Source organism: Heterodontus francisci, chromosome 31 (genome assembly GCF_036365525.1).
Source record: "Heterodontus francisci isolate sHetFra1 chromosome 31, sHetFra1.hap1, whole genome shotgun sequence".
NCBI classification, from domain to species: Eukaryota; Metazoa; Chordata; class Chondrichthyes; order Heterodontiformes; family Heterodontidae; genus Heterodontus; species Heterodontus francisci.
The window spans coordinates 43412463-43429800 of record NC_090401.1 but is presented as its reverse complement, the minus strand read 5'-3'; the positions used below and the strand labels follow the sequence as shown (position 1 = coordinate 43429800).

The 17338-nt window shown below is 43.8% G+C and overlaps 1 protein-coding gene across 1 annotated transcript; it reads right to left on the bottom strand.

Annotated features, from left to right (window-relative positions):
- Positions 1 to 11926: 11926 nt before the first annotated feature.
- LOC137347045 (claudin-4-like) lies at positions 11927 to 12595 on the bottom strand. The gene has a single exon (XM_068011051.1). The coding sequence runs from the start codon at positions 12593 to 12595 to the stop codon at positions 11927 to 11929; it is 669 nt and encodes a 222-aa protein (XP_067867152.1).
- Between the last annotated feature and the right edge of the window lie 4743 nt (positions 12596 to 17338).

The following is a 17338-nucleotide window of genomic DNA, read 5'->3' as shown; positions in this document are numbered from 1 at the left end:
GGCCATCTTTTCACCACTACTTCTTGTAACACTTGGAGAGTTGGATCTTGTTGGGTAGTTCGCTTGATTTGAGCAAGGTGTGTGTCTGTCAGATTCAATGTCTCTGCTGGGTTGATGACTTCTACAGCATGTCAAGCTGCAGCTTCATGTTGGATCTGGAAGATTTCACACTCTCGTAGCATTCTCTACTTTCTTCATAGGGAGTGCTGCTCTTGACAGCATGTCAGCGATGTACATCTGTTTCCCTTCTTGTATGTCACATCCAGATGATATCTCTGTAACCGGAGTAACATCCTTTGCAGAAACTTTGGAGCTGATAGTTGTGGTTTGAGGAAAATGCTTTGGAGTAGCTTGTGGTCAGACTCGACTGTCATTTTGTCTCTTCCAAATATGTATTGATGAAAATGTTCACAAGCAAAGACAATGGCCAGGCACTCTTTCTCAATCTGAGTGCAGCATCATTCCGTTTGTGTTAATGCCCTGGATGCAAATGCTGTTGTTGAAAGGTTGTTCTTGCTGCATTAGGGTTGCTCCAAGTCCTGTCTCACTGGTGTTACAGTGCAGGGTGACTTCATCATTTACGTCATAGTATTTCAGCACTGGCGTTGCCGTCACTAGTTGCTTGATTTTAGTGAACGCTGCTTCTTGTTCTGTGCCCCAATACCACTGCATGTCCCTGGCAGTGAGTTGATGTAATGGTTCACACTCCGATGACAAATTGGGCAAGAATTTTGCTAAATATTTGTCGAATCCACCGAATCGTTGCACTGCCGTTGCAGTGTTTTTACATCTGTTGGTCGCTGCATCACTGCTACTGCTCTTACCTTTTCGGGATCTGGGCGAAGACCTTTTGCTGTCAGTACATGACCTATGTATTTGACTTCAGGCATCTTTAATTGCAATTTTTTATTGTTCAGCTTCAGTTTCATCTGGCGAGCTCTGTCCAGCAGTCGCACTAGATTTTGATCATGGTCAGAAATGGCTTCTTCCGTAGAGTCTCCGCATCCATAAACTAGCAGATCATCCACTATAACTTAGGGCGGCATAGTGGCGCAGTGGTTAACACCACAGCCTCACAGCTCAAGCGACCTGGGTTCAATTCTGGGTACTGCCTGTGCGGAGTTTGCAAGTTCTCCCTGTGACTGCGTGGGTTTTCGCCGGGTGCTCCAGTTTCCTCCCACAGCCAATGACTTGCAGGTTAATAGGTAAACTGGCCATTATAAATTGCCCCTAGTATAGGTAGAAGGTGGGGATGTGGTAGGAATATAGGATTAGTATAAATGGGTGGTTGATGGTCAGCAGAGACTTGGTGGGCCGAAGGGCCTGTTTCAGTGCTGTATCTCTAAATAAAAAATAAAAACTTCCACTCCGGGAAGATCGTTAACTATCTCATGCTGTCTGCATTGATACTCCTCTGGAGCTGTGAAATGCCAAACAGCATGTGCAATCATCTGTATCTCCCGAACGGTGTCCAGAATGTGGTTAGAAAGCCTTTGCTTTCATCCAGCTTCACTTGCCAGTAACCGTTCTTTGCATCTAGGGTAGTGAAGATTTTTGCCTTTGCAAGTTGTGGCAAAATTCCTTCGATGGTTGGCATGGGGTAGTGAGATCGCTTCAGAGCTTTATTTCGATCCTTTGGGTCGATACATACTCTCAGCTTTCCAGGTTGTTTCACTGCTACCATGCTGCTAATCCATTCTGTAGGAGTTGTCACTTTCTTTATTACTCCCTTCTTTTCCAGCTCTTCTATCTTGTCTTTCAGGTTGGCTTTGAGGGTAGCTGGAACTTTCGTCGGCTGATGCTGAATTGGTCATACCCTCTCATCTACTTTGTGATGATATTCTCCAGGAAGACATCCTAAACATATAAATACATCATTGTACTCTTCTAGGATCTGTTCTGCAGTCAATGGTTTTGTGTGCTGCGACACATTGCAAATCTCTTTTTGCACGTTGAGGGTTACTAGTCCAAGCTTTAGACTTGCTTCAGCTGAGATGTGGCTTTTGCTTGCCGTCTATGATCTGGAACTCCAGATCTCCATTCTTGCCATTGCATTGGACTCTCAGAGTAACTTGTCCTCTTGGCACTAGTGCCATCATATAGCCTCAACCTTACTTTCGAGGGCTTCATTTTTGGATTGCCATGTTGAGCCGCTTTGCCCAAGTCTGTGAAGGTTATGATGTTGCATGACGCACCAGTGTCTATCTGGCACTTTATGTTGACTTGATATTCTCCTTCTGCAGTCATCATTCCAACTGTCACAAACCATTTATCACATATCGACCTGACTGAACCAACCTGTTGTATTGTTTATAGTGATTTGTTGAAATCTTCAGCTGATATCTCTCCAGTACCTGTACCTGCTTTTTGTGCTTCCTTCTAGCCAAACACTTGTGTGCAAAATGATTCAGCTTCTTGCAGTAAGAACACTGTTCTCCCCACACTGGACATGCCTTCTTCTCTTGTGCGAGATGTCTTCCACAGTATTTGCATCCTGCTCTTTGTCTGTGATCTTTCTGCCCTTTTGGTCTGGAATGTGTATCAGCATAATGCAAGGCCTGGTCTGTTCAGCCATGAATATGCTCTAGTTGCTGATTTACAACCTCAGCGCTTCTACACATGTCAATCACTTTCCTGAGAGTCAGATTCTCCTCTCTCAGTAGATGTGTGCTCACTGCGGAATCTCTTATGCCTAATACAATCCTGTCTTTAAGTAGCACATCTTTTAGTTGCACAAATTCACAGGATTCTGCAGACTGTGTTAATGCAGTCACATATTGATCAATGGACTCTTTTTCACCTTGGGCCCTACTATTGAACACATACTGTTCATAAGTTACGTTCACTTGGGGTTCAAAGTGTGCCTTCAAGGCTTTCAAAATTTCTGCTGTCAGTTTTGTTTTGTCCTTCAGAGATTTAGGGTAGAATACACTTTGTAACAATCTCTCTCCAACAGTGATAACATTGTAGCTACTCGCAGCTGTTCTGGTTTGTTAATTAAATCTGTCGCAATTTCATAATTTTGCCATTGCGAGTGGAAAAACCGCCAGTTCTGTTTCATATCACCTTTCAGTTCGACCAGCACAGGCAGAGGAAAATTGCAGCCATTGTCTTACCCTGTGCTTTCAGTTGTTTCTTTGTTCCTTTTCTGTGTCTTCCTGTGGCTTTTAGCAGTTTTTTTACAGTGGTGACCATTCCTGTGCCCTTTGTACCGTAGCTGTGCTTGTAAACAGTTCTTCAAATCTCAATCTCAGCTCCACTTCTGACATCATGTTACGAGCTCACAGGACACCAGTCTGGTGTATACTGAGTCTTTAATGAAACTGACTGTCTTTAATGAAACTGACTGACTGATTACCAGTCAGAATGCCTCATGGTAGAGATTCCATGACTACGGCAAGCCAGGAGGCACATTAGTACAGTATTGCATTTCTATCCCAAACCGTGTCTATTTCCTGCGCCTGACATTAATTTAATCGGAAATCTGTATGATGCGTATCATGGGCAGATATTAAGCACAGCTGATCTCAGCCCACATTTAGCTCCATTACACCCTCAATGCACTCATTTATGGGGTGTTACTCCACCCAAAATTGGGATTAGAGGTCATTTATATGCAGTATAAGAAAGCAAGGGGAATGTAAATAGAGGAAGAGCAGAATAGTGGGGACTGGTCATGGGGAGAGTCACTCCAGGAAGGGGAAACAGGTGGAAAATTAAGAGGAGTCCATTGAAATATTGTCCGGTTATTGCTTCCATCGTGTGTGCGATGTCTATTATCAATGGGGAGCTCTGGGACTGTCTAATAAAATCCATACAAGACTAATAAGATTCTTTTCATTTCATGCTGCCAAATTATTCTCATCCATGCCTGATATTGATGACATCATAAAAGGTCATAGGTTTACTGGTTTGGGGGAGTTACTGAACCTCTCAATCCTGAAACAACACTTCTATTTCTTAAGATTAGGCTTTAGACTTGTTACTATAGCAACAGAAAACATCTCTACAAACAGTCTTAATGAGAGATAATTATACCAGGGAAGAATTATCCAATAGATGAAGCTCCGTGTCACATGTATGATAAGACATTGAATTAGAGAAGACAGTTCACACTAATTGGGCATTGAATCACTGCTGCCTGACCCACCCTGCATTCACTGCATATTTCAAAGCTGCTCCTTATCCCTTGGCCTAGCTTTCTGATTATATTCATAGAAATTCTGAGATATATCCGTCAAACTTTAGATGTCACACTTATATAAAAGAAAATCTTTTTAAAAAGTGACTGATTTTCTGAATTCCAATCAGCCTCAAGTCCTGTCAAGGAGTCTCTAATTGATTTTAGGAAGACACAACAATTAGAGCTGTGCTTTAAGGGATACATCAGGTTACACTCATTGACAGTGTTATGACCAGGTGAGCAAGGGGTCTCAGGCTCCTGTCATGCAGGCCCCCACCTGCCAAGCAATGAGGCATATTAATTTCGCCACATAAACATTAAATTTCAAACTGTTGTTGAAGTGAAGAAAGGAATTGCTTTAAAAAATTGCCAGATCTTGGCTGGAAAGACATTTGCATATTAACAGACAGTTCTTGGAAAGGACAAAGGACCATTCCCTGACACATTCAACGCACAGTGGACTTTTGATCACCAGGCGTTGAAGGTGGTGGAGCTCACATTCCAGGTTGACTGCCAAGATGGCCGAATACACAAATGGACATGGTCAAACCAGCTAGTCACATAACTAACCTGCTGGGCAACCTGGGTTTTTTGAATTTGGACAAACAGTTGGGGCAGAAAGCAGAATGCTCCTGGACTGAGAAGATCTCTCCAGGCTGGCTCGCCACAGCCTCTTCTGTCTGCCTGCTCCCATCTCTTTCTCACAAATATCTAAATCCACTGAAGACACATGAACCCCAAGAGAAAAAAGTCTCCTACAGCGAACAAGGTTTAAGAAGAATACTGGGCCCCACCAAAAAGCAAGATCTACCTACAATCAAGGACTGTACAGTGAGCTCAAAGAACTGGAACAAAAACTCTTCAGATATTGCCCCAAACTTTTCCACTTTATCTTTCTTCTCTTTTCTGTCTCTATTTGCATGTGTGTATTGCATATGCATGCTAGCGTGGGCGCATCGTGTATCCATAGGCATTAACCGAATTAGAGTTTAAGTTTAATAAATTTCAACTTTTCTTCTTTAAACCTAAGAAAGCCTGTTTGTGCTGGTTTCTTTGCTTTATAATTGGAAAGCGGTAAACAACGATTCACCAAGGGGGAGCTAAAAACACAGTGTGTTTAAAATAAAACCCTGTTACAGTAAGAGCAGGTGAAGGCTGAAAGGGAACCCTAGACCTCTTTCTCACCTGGTCGTAACGCTCCCCTTTCGCCCTTTCTCTGGTTTGACCACAACAGGGCTTTCCTTTTTTTGAAACACAGTGATTGAACTTACCACCTCTGTGAGCACTTAGTAAAGAATTATAGAATCATAGAAAGTCAATGGGTGTTGATAGCTTTTGACGATCACATTGATAAGGCTATCTCAGATAACTGAATCAGAGAGTACTTCATTGTTCTGGCTAGGCTGAATCAATCATGTCTGTCTCCAGTGTAATCTTTTGATTTTCACATGCAAATATCTGTGGCCATTTTGGTTGCTAGCTGTTCCTTTTAAAAAGTTATTTGTAACAATTTCCAGTAAAAGTCTCAGGCAAAGTTCCACTCGATGGAATTAATATTTTGCATTTGGCATGTGGGATTTTCATAACACCTCCGTACCACGCAGAATGAAATGCGATAATAGGAGCATTTCATTATAGGAGTTAAAAGGAAAACACTGGAAAACACACATGCATTTTTTCATTCACTCTCATCCACTCAGAAACCTTATAATTGTTGCAGCTTGTTTTTTTTTTTCTCGCTGCAGCAGCAGTGCTGATTTTAACTGCCCTTTCCCTTGAGGTTGGTCTGGGATGGCTAGGTGTTGTCCAATGGGTTTAAAGTTTCTTTAGTATCAGTTTGTAATAACCTGGGAATGGGCATCTCAATAAACATGTGGTTGTTGGGTAAGCTTGGTGTCTGCAAATTTTCATAATTGTCTTGGGTAAGTTCTCCTTTATGCACAAGCTTTAACCCCTCAGCTGCTGTTTCTGCAACAAGTGGTTCTAACCCTTCAGGTTCCGGTATCTTGCTAGTGTTTCTCCCTATGGTAATATTGGGTAATAAATTGGTTTTAAGCCTCTGTTAAGTGTCTGAGTTTTCCTCTGGGCTTTTGTTCTTGCTGGAGTCTGAAGTAATATTGTGGGATTTGATTAGCTCTGGGCTTGAGCTCTGATCATGGGACTCTACAGTGGGTAGATTCACCTGGACCTCACCTTTAGTGCTCTGATGAGTCACACAAGTGCTGCTCACTTTAGGGCATTTTTGGGTCCCTTTACTCTTGACTGTGGGGTGTGACTCTTTGTTAATCTCCCCCATGTCCTCTGGGACATTCCTGCTTACAGGTATCTATCCAGATTCCACTGCACTCCCCTGTGGCAATTTGACTTAGATGAGGCATCACCCTCACTGGTGCTTTGGCCCTGCAGGTTTCTGTAAATGCTGTCAGCAGCCTTGGTAAGGTGCCTCTTTGGCTTGCACTTACGTAGGAGGGTGTGGGGTTTAATTTTTCCAACATTTCAGGGTTGGCTGACCAGACAGTAGGGGTTTTCATTTGGGAGTCCTCCCGGACCTCCTTTAACCTGTCCTCACTGTCCTTTTCGGCCCCTTCCTCCCTAACCGTTTGCCAAACCTGTGCTTGCCTGTCCCTTTTTGTTTTCAGCAGGGGTCCCTCACAAGTCACCAGCCCTCTGATGGAGTGTTCCCCAAAATGTGGTACAGGTATTAGGGGTGTAGGTTTTACTGCAGGTTGGGGCTTCCCCTCAACTTGGCAAATGTGGCAAGTTTTACAGTGCTCCACTACATCTTAGCGGAGTTCTGGCCAGTCAAACTGCTGTCCTTTGCGGGCTTTGGTTTATCGTACACTGACATGCACAGCTATTGTAAGCTCATGGGCCATTCTTAATATTTCTTTAAGGTACCTCAGCGGCACCACTAACTGGTGAACCCCTGTCCACTCTTTGTCCTAGGGTCTGTGAGGAGAACTCCACTTCCTCATCAGCACCTCATTCTTTACATAGTAGCAATCAGGGACTCCGTCTACTTCAGTTTCAGTTTGCTGAGCCTCAACTAAGTAAGATTTGTTTAACCCATTCCCTGGGTCCTCTAACTCCCCAAAGAAGGTTTCAGACAACCAGACAGCATGGTCATCTGTCTGTAGTGCCAGTTCAGTCTCCTCTGAGGGAGCTGGTTTGGCCATGGCCCGAGTCACTACACAATCAGGGGAAATGCAGGGGATCATCTCCTGCCACTGCCCTGTCTCTCTGACCTTCTTCGGAGTCTCTACCACTACTGGGGAAGCTACCACCTTTGTCCCCCACCCCTCACCGCCAGATCATTACCTAGGAGCAGGTCAACCCTGCCCAGGCAAACTAGGGACAATCCCTATTGTCACTGGTCCCGAAACTAGGTCGCACTCCAAGTGCACCCGATATAAAGGTACACCGCCATCTGATACCATTTACTACCATCCTCGCATTCACTGCACTCTCTGGGGGAAAGGTCATGCCTTTTCCCAGCAAAAGGGATCTGGTGGCCCCTTTATCCCTGAGTATGATGATGGGCTTGCTTTCCCCACTCGAGCGGTATGGGGTTACTCTCCCTTTGGACACAAAATCCTGATAACCTTCAGGATCTCAATAAATTTTCCTGCACCCATAGCAGTATGCTTCCTGGGTCTTATTGCTGATGCAGTGAAAGCCATATCCTGCTCTGCTGTGCTTTCCATCAGGGTCCTTTCTCCTACACTAGTCAGGTGTGTCCTGGTTAACCCTACAGGCTTTCCCCGTAGTTTCCAGCAGTCAGCTCTGAGATGAACTGACTTGTTAATATGGAAACGCACAGATCTCCGGGTCTCACTCCTGCTCTCAGCACTATCTTTTTTGGCTTGAGGAGGGCCCCCTGTGTGTCCCGCTTTCCTTTCTCTCCCAGAACTATTTGGGCTCCTATCACCCTCCCACCTTTTTTCCTTTTTGGGGTTGTGGAAGTGACTAGGGAAGGTTTTTCCTTGAGGTACAGACTTATATATCAGAATGAACTCATCAGTCGAACTGTGGCTTTCCTCACTCTTAGGACCTTTTGTTCCTCCACATGGGTTTTTATAGAAAGGGGGAAAGAGTTTTTAAATTCCTCAAGAAGAATCACCTCTCTGAGGTTTTCATACGTGGGCTGTACTTCAAGGACCCTTAACCACTGGTCAAAAGCCAGCTGATTGCTTACTTTCAAACTCGAGGTAAGTTTGATCAGGCTGTATCCTGACGGTTTGGAATTTCTGGCGGTACGCTTCCAGTACTGGCTCATGTGCCCCGAGGATAATATTTTTAGTTAATTCATATTTTAATGAACTTTCATCGGCAACAGGGAAAAAACCTGATGGGCTTTTCCTGTTAGCTTGCTTTGTAGCAGTAGTGTCCAGCTCATGGCTGGCCATTTCAACTGTCTTGCAAGCTTTTCAAACGTGACAAAAAATGCTTCCACATCTCCCTCATTGAACTTTGGGACCAATTGGGAGAACTTTAAGAGCTCAGCACATGGTCCTGAGTTAGCTTCCATACTGGCCATGCTTTCACTGGGGTTACCATGTCACCCCCTAGTTAATTCAAGCCGCCTTAGCTTCCTTTCCTCCTATTCCTTCTGGAACTTCTGCCCTTTTCCCTCTCCTGTCTCTCTCTCTCTTTCTTTTTCTCTCTCTCTTTCCCTGTCTTCCAATTCAAGTTTCCTTTGTTTTAATTTTATTTTTGCTAACATTACTCTGTCTGAATCTGACTCCAACCCGATCTCTGACTCTTCAGATTCGAGTGAAAAATGGTTGGCCACAAGTATTAGGAGTTCGGATTTCTTAGCTTTTGCACGGAAAGTGATCCCACACTACCCAGGTACATTTTTCCAACTCTTCCATAGATAGGCCTTTAACTTATCCTAAGTTACTTCACCCTGGCTTGGCCTCGGGTGCAGACATGTTAGTATTCTAGCAACAAAAAACACAAGAAAACCTGAATTGAAGTTTTGTTTGTTTGATTAGGATCAATTTGGTTTCCCACTTCCAATTGCTTATTTATCTGTGGGTACAATGCCAGAGCGAGCCCCCAAATTTCAGTTACGACCAGGTGAGGAAAGGGTCTCAGGCTCCCCTTTCATCCCTTCTCTGGTTTGACTGCAACAGGGTTTATCCTTTTTTTTGAAAACGGTGATTGAACTTACCACCTCTGTGAGCACTTGCTCCTGTTCCTGTAACATAATTGCAAATGAACCAATGAGACAAGTTTTCTTGAGTTTAAACAAGAAAGATGTAAGTTTATTATCCTTATCACCCTAAACCGGTTAAAATGACTAAAATATACTGTGCATCCATGCTCACACACACACACACACACACACACACACACACACACATATTACAGAGGGAAAAACCAGGTTGGAGTAGAGTCTGTAATAAATTGAATTGAAATACAGTACAGTAGTCTCAGTGTCTTTAGTTGAAATTGTAGTCCTGAAGTCCTCGCTGGGCCACGGGCATGATTGCAGATTTGCTTGTATCCTAGTTGTTGGTTGTAAGGATCTGTAGACTTGACTTCACCCGCTGCAGCTTGAGGCTTCTCTGGCTCTCTATTGGAGAGAGGAGAGAGAGAGCTGTTCCCTTGATCACTTCCAGTTACAGAATTCCTTCTGAATCACCACTCACAATCCCCAGAGTGGCACAAGCAGTCACTTGCGTTTTAATGAGAATCTTCTAGAATTTGCTCTGAAATTCAAGGCTCTCCCCTCAGGCTATCCAGACATATTTGGTGGGGGGGGGGGGGGTGGGGGGGGGGGTGCGGGTGGTGATGGCTGGGGTGGTGGCTCTTTCAAAGTCAATGGGTGTTGATGGCTTTTGACGACCACATTGATAAGATTATCTCAGTTAACTGAATCGGAGAGCACTCCATTGTTCTGGCTAGGCTGAGTCAATCATGTCTATCTCCAGTTGAATTTTTTGGTTTTCCCATTTTGGCTGCTAGCTGTTCCTTTTAAAAAGTTATTTGTAACACTTTCCAGTAAAAGTCTCAGGCAAAGTTCCACTTGATGAAATTAATATTTTCCATTTGGCATGTGGGGTTTTCATAACAGCAATATAATACTTTGTGTTATGCTCCAGTGTTTTTGAAACAGCATAAAATGGAGGATGGGAAGGGGAGGGTAAGAATGAGTGGGAAGGGGGAATGGGGGTACGGGGGGGAAAGGTGGAAAGGGGGAGGGGTAGGAGAATGGAGGAGGGGAAAATTGAATGAACCATCAGAGGGTAAGAGAAGAACTTGGACAACATTTACAAGTCTTCGAGAGAGTGTGCAAGGTTCTTGCACATTGAAAGAGAAAGGGAAACAGCCAGTCCCCTAGAGGGGATATGGTAAATTGCCATGATGCCAGTGTCAGGGGGTGAATGTCGAGGAAAGGTTAGGAAAGCAGAGATGAACAAGATAGGATCTAATACAGAATGGGATAGAAGAAAAGTTTAATCCTGAGTCAATTGGAGGTGATATCCATCTTACTACTGCCATGTTTACACTTACAATCAGGGGGGGAAGAGGGACCAACTTGGGGTGAGTTACCCTCTTACTTAGCCAGTCCTCAGTTTTGGAGTTCCTGTTGTAAATGGACAGGGCACATTAACATATTGTGCTGTAAAATTCCCAAAACCATTTCACTTTGATCCGCTGGATTCGCCAGCTCGTTCACCTGTCTTCCAGTTGTGAGTGAAACATGCCTGGAGGATGCCATTTCCAGCTGTATTTAAAGGGATCCTCACCTGCTCTCAGCTAAAACACCGCAAAGGTTTGGAAGGCATTTTGCTTCTTTTATGGTGCAATTTTGCTACAATATTCTGAACTTTTAAGAGGCTCCTGGTAATGCACTTGTTGCTTCATGGTGATTCTCTTGGTAATTTCACTCTTGCTCAAAGGGCAAGAAGGGGGATCAGCAACAGGAAGCAAATTGTCCCTTCCACCTGCCCCGCCCCCCTACCACAGCCCTCATTTAGACCCACAGCCCCCACCCAGTGACCCCCGCTCCTCCCTAGATCAGCATCCACCCCTTCCTCAGACCCCACCCAGTGACCCCCTCCCCACCCCACCGCCTCAACCTGGATCAGCACTCACTGACCCACTCTTCCACAGCCCCCACCCAGTGACCCCTCTCCTCCCTGGGTAAACACCCACAGAATCCTCTCCTCTCCAAGTCAGCACCAATCTGCTTTTGGGGCTGAATAGTCCAATTCAATCTAATTGTTAAATTAAAAGATTTTTTTCCAACTTCTTTGTCCCATAATGTGGCAACATTACTGATTTAAAATTTTCAATAAATTTCCAACTAGAGCAAATATCATGATCTCATCTGCTGCCCTGACCCTATCTGATTCCAGTCCAGTTTTGGATTAGTTAGAGTGCTGCCTCTCTCTACAGGCCTGGTATGATCTGGTTTGAACTAATCTCCTGACTGACGCTGCAGGATGAATTGGTTCTAAGTCTTTCTTCAGAAATGCTGATGTAAGGGATTTGAATTCTGTCCTGTGTATTATCCAGGGACAGACCAGATAAACATACACAGAATCACATTTGATTCTTTTATCCAACACAAGGGATGGGACAAAGCATCTACCAGGAATAAAGTGGACATGTTGGGGTCAACAACACAACAAAGGAGAAGGATTCACATGACAGCAGCCAACAACAAATTCTGTTTTTTCTTAAATCAAACTGGGAAATTGCATCAAACGCCATGACCAAGATCTCTCATCAGACATACTCTTTCATCGTAAACCCTCTGACTGGGGGTTTACTCTGAGACATGGTTTGACCTGACATTTGGCTCCTTTGATGGTCGCGTCTATATTCCTTTCTTTGTGGCCAAGAGCAACAGAGAAGACCTCCTCCAATGACCAGGATACATGCGGCTCCCCAGCCCAGAAAAAGAGCATTTCCCAGCTCCCTCTTTAAGAAGACAGGAACCTGGGGGTTGTAAAAATCAACAATGATGGAGTTTGCAGTCCAGGACACTGGGATAAGAACGCATAGCCCAGCGAGAGTGAAGAAGATGCCACCAATCACAGTGATCTTTGCCTGGAACCTCTCATCCTCCCATGAACACTTGGTACATTTCATCCCCACACTCGAAAGGGTAATGGCTGAAATTCCTGAAACAATGGACATGCACATGAGGGCTCTAGCCAGCTGGATATCTGGTGGAAGTGCCAACTGTGATTCATACATCTTGCACTGTATGTACCCTGTTCCTTGATAGATACAATTCATCCAGATCCCTTCCCACACCATCTCAGAGGTCACAATAGTATTTCCAATGAAGGGTGTCACTTTCCACTGTGGCATTCCAATGGTCCCGCAGGCCATAATCCATCCTACTATCCCAATGAAGAATCCAAGCAACTGCAGAGCAGTGCTGGCCATTCTCCAGAACAGATCTCTCTTTCCTTCAGATGTGTCCAGCAAAACTATAGGTAAGCTATTCAGAGAGACTCCACTGGGCTGTGTTTCTGGGCGCTGGATTTTTCAACAGTTAAAGAGCAGGAATGTTTGAATCCAGCAGCCTCATCTCCTCATCCTGTGGCAGCGAGCTTATAGTGACAGGGAGCGATCCCCAGGTACAGTCACTGCTTTGACTGCCTCAGGTGTCAGAGGATGGATTTCAGGGCAAGGGGTGGGGGGGAGGGCGCAGTGGCAATGGAGAGTGGTGGATATATAGAGTTCCAATATTCAACAATAATTGGGAAAAGCTATTACAGGTTGTGATGAAAGGGTTGAACATTAAGGAAATATTATGGCATCGATGCAAGTCAAAAGATAAATGTTGCTGGGAATGAGAAGAAAGATGAGACAATCAAGTACAGAGCAGGAGAGCTCATATTAGTCCACCAGTGCGCAGTGGAAGTGATTCCCTTGGATGGAAAAATGCAAATCATTCAGAATAAAACAACAGTGGAATATGTTGTATGTGCTGTTCTCCTTTCACAGAGACTGTGTACATCAGGGTTAACGTAGAGAGATCGGATTCTTGCTAATAACCCATGGCTAATAATGTCACTATTTATGGAACATGTTCAGCAATCCCCATTTTGATATTCAATCTGAATTGCTGTAAATATTGATATCCAATTACCGCTTCTTTCTTCAATAAAGACACACCTACAGCAAGCAGTTTTACTAAATTATTAAAAAGTTATTTAATTGAATTTTAATTAATTAAATATAAGGCTTGGCCAAATCCCATGAATACCTCAGTAGGTCTCAGATTACAGAGGGTCTAGTGTAACATGGCAACAGTATCCATGGTAACAGCAGTAAACTAGCTGTCCCAATGGCATGGTTAGTATTAGAGAACTCGTGCACTTCATCTGAAACAGAACGGCCAACATTTATTTCACTGATACGGAGAAAAAGGCAATGATTGATGTTTAGGGAAATAGGCAGTGAGTAACTAAGGGGCCTTCAGCACCTTCAGGGTGTTGTGGTTTAAATGTGTTATAACTGTATGCTCCCAAAGTCAGGATGAAGGTAGACTGAGCAGCACAAAGCCCATGGTTCAGCACATCACAGGACACAGATTTCCATTTTAAAAGGGGCCCATCACCTGAAACAGGCCTGTGCTTTGGACATCTGGCAGGAAGCCGACCTTCAAAACGGCATCAACTGCATTGCTGGTACTAATGGGACTGTGAGACTCCCAACACCATTCTGAGGTTGTTACCTGTCCATTAACACCAAGAATAGGGAGTCAAAATCAATCCCATTGAATAGTAGAAATGCAGAACCTTCTGTGTCTAGGTATGTGATTGGGTGTCTTTGAAGAGGGAGTACATGGTGTCTGCGACCAATGGGCACCACAGCGGCTGCAATGCATGGTCGAAACTGAAAAAATATTATCATTGGATATGTTTTCTTTGGCTTTACTTATCATTTGTATTTATTGTTTGATTTCAATTGATGACTTAATCATCTAAAATGATAATTAAAGAATAGAAACAGAGAACCATTGTTTAAAAAGTTAAATGATATGTACTTGCACTTTTCACATCCCACAACATCCCAAAGTGTTTCATAGCCAACATTGATATACTGCTTCTCACAGCACTTTGGCCTTTTCACCAACAGCTCAAGTGTCAAACTATTTCAGGAGCTTGGGACGTCTATGTTTGATTCTATTTTATTTCTTCTTTCCACACTTTGCAGGTGGAGGTGGGGGATGGGGCAGTGGTTCTCAACTGATTTTTCCTCCAGACTTCTGCTTTTTACCCAATGTCTCTTTCAAGATGATCTCACTGCTCCATTTAGCAGGATCTGGTCCCGTTGGCTTATTATGTAGAATAAACTCATCCATCCTGTGGTGATATAACTCTTCAAGGAACAATGATATTCAAAGAAAAAGGCAGGATTTTTAGTGGCCACTTCTATACAATTGAAAAGTCAGAAAGTCTTCCATGAGAGAGCCAAGTTCAGAAGTGACTGACGATTGAGCATCTGAAGATCTTCATTTATTCAGTTCACCTGCAATTGTTTTACATCAGTAGTGGATAATGTTGGACAAGGGTCTTCATCTTGTGGTAGATAGAATTAAGATACAGATCAGCCGTGCTCTCATTGAATGATGGCACGGGCTCGAGGGGCTGAATCTTCTCCTATTCCTCTGTGTGTGGCTACACACAAAATTAGAGGCCTTCCTGACACAGGATCAGATCCCTCCTCTTCCTCCTTTGGCTCATTCTCTCCTTCCCCATTGACTGTGACACTCAGAACAGTACAGAAGCTAAGATTGACTGAGATGGTTGGAAGTGCTAGTGACTGCACCTCTTCATGTGGTAAGGGCACAGGTTGAAGATTTCATAGAAAGTGTAAGGCACAGAAAAAGGCTACTTGGCCCATCATTTCTGTGCCAGCCGAAAAACGATCCACCTATTCTAATCCCACCTTCCAGCATTTGGTCCGTAGCCCTGCAGCTTACGGCACTTGAGGTGCATATCCAGACTCCTTTTGAATGAGTTGAGGGTCTCTGCATCAATTACCCTTTCAGGTAGTGAGTTCCAGACCCCTACCACCCTCTGAGTGAAAAAGGTTTTCCTCATCTCCCCTCTAATTTTTCTACCAATCACTTTAAATCTATGCCCTATTGTCACTGACCTCTGTGCTGAGGTGAATAGACCTTTCACCTCCATCTATCTAGGCCCCTCACAATTTTGTGCATTTCAATTAGATCTCACCTCAGCCTTCTCAGTTCGAAGGAGAACAACCCCAGCCTATCCAATCTTTCCTCATAGCTGCATTTTTTTAGTCCTGGCAACTTCCCTGTAAATCTCCTCTGTACCCTCTCTAGTGCAATTACATCCTTTCTGTAATGAGGTGACCAGAACTGCACACAGTACTCAAGTTGTGGCCTAACCAATGAGTTATACAGTTCCAACATAACCTCCCTGCACTTATATTCTATACCTCGGCTGTCAGGCAAACCCCCCACCTGCCAAGACTGAGGCACACATTATTTTGCCACATGAACATTAAAACTTAAAATTGCCAGCTCCTGACTGGAAAGACATTTGAATAGTACCAGACAGTGTTGGAATAATGGGGATCCAGTCGTTGCTTCCCCCATAAACATAAGAAGTGGTCAAACCAGTTTTAGTCTAATGACTGACTGACGATTGGAGGTTTTGAATTTGAACTTCCAACAGGGGATTTGAACTGAGAAAGCCATGTGCTCCCAGTTAGAACAGAACCCTCTCCTGTCAGCCTGCCTCCATCCCTTTCCCACGGAACTGAATCTTATGAAAACACGTGAAGCTCAGAGAGAAAAGTCTCCTACGTGAACAAAGTTTAAGAAGAACACTGAGCCCCGACGAACAGCAAGGCAACCTACAATTAAGTGAGCTCGAAGCACAGCAAACAAGAAACTCTTCTGATATTGCCTCAAACCCCTCTCTACTATATTTCCCTCTCCTCCTTTCAGTCCCAATTTGCATGTGTGTATTGCGTGTGCATGCTAGCCTGGGCACGTCGTATATCCATAGGCGTGAACCATATTAGAGTTTAAGTGTAAGTAAGTTTAATAAATTTCACTTTCTTCTTTAAACGTAAGAAAAACCTGGTGTGCCCATTTCTTTGCCTTATAATTGGAAAGTTGTGAATGAGGATTCACAGAGGGGGAACTCAAAACACAGTGCGTTTAAAATTAGATGTGGGCATGAGAGCAGGGGGATGTATTGAAATCTGGCAGCATCTGTGGAGAGAGAAGCAGAGTTAACATTTCAGGTCAGTGACCCTTCATGCCCATATCTCTGTCCTGGGATTGCTGCAGTGTTCCAGTGAACATCAAGGCAAGCTCGAGGAACAGCATCTCATTTACTGATTAGGCATGCTACAGCCTGCCGGACTGAACATAATTTCAGAGCATGATGGGCCCCCCTTTTTCTTTTTCTTTTTTGTTATTTTTTCTTTGTTTATTTTATTTTAGTTTGTTTCTACTGTGCCTACCCATGTTTTTTTTTCATGTTTGTGCTTTGGGCCAGGGCTGTACATTTTTCTGTCAATTAACACCCTCTCTACACTAACGCTTTGTCTTTCACCACACCATTAACATACCGGTTGCCTTTGCTCCATGACCTTCTGGTCAGTTATTCTCTGTGACCTTGTCCTATCAATGCCTTCTCCTTTGTTATCTCTTGCCCCACCCTCTGCTTTATTTGCTTAAAACCTATTACATTTCCAATATTTGCCAGTTCTGATGAAGGGTCACTGATCTGAAATGTTAACTCTGCTTCTCTCTCCACAGATGCTGCCAGACCTGCTGAGTATTTCCAGCATTTCTTGTTTTTATTTCCGATTTCCAGCATCTGCAGTATTTTGCTTTTATTTTAGGGTTCTTAATGAGTTTTTTGTCTCTGTCTTCACAAAGGAGAGGGTTGATCTAAACATTGTCGTTAAAGAGGAGGAATGTGAAATATTAGATACGATAAGCATAATGAGAGAGGAAGTACTAGAGGCTCTGACATCCTTGAAAGTGGATAAATCGCCAGGGCCGGATGGATTGCATCCCAGGTTGTTAAAGGAAGCCAGGGAGGAAATAGCAGATGCGCTGAGGATCATCTTCAAATCCTCACTAGATACAATAGAGGTACCAGACGACTGGAGGTCTGAGAACATTGT

Bases quoted from the DNA above. Each gene is read 5' to 3' on its own strand.
- LOC137347045 (XM_068011051.1), bottom strand. From the start codon at position 12,595: ATGGCCAGCACTGCTCTGCAGTTGCTTGGATTCTTCATTGGGATAGTA.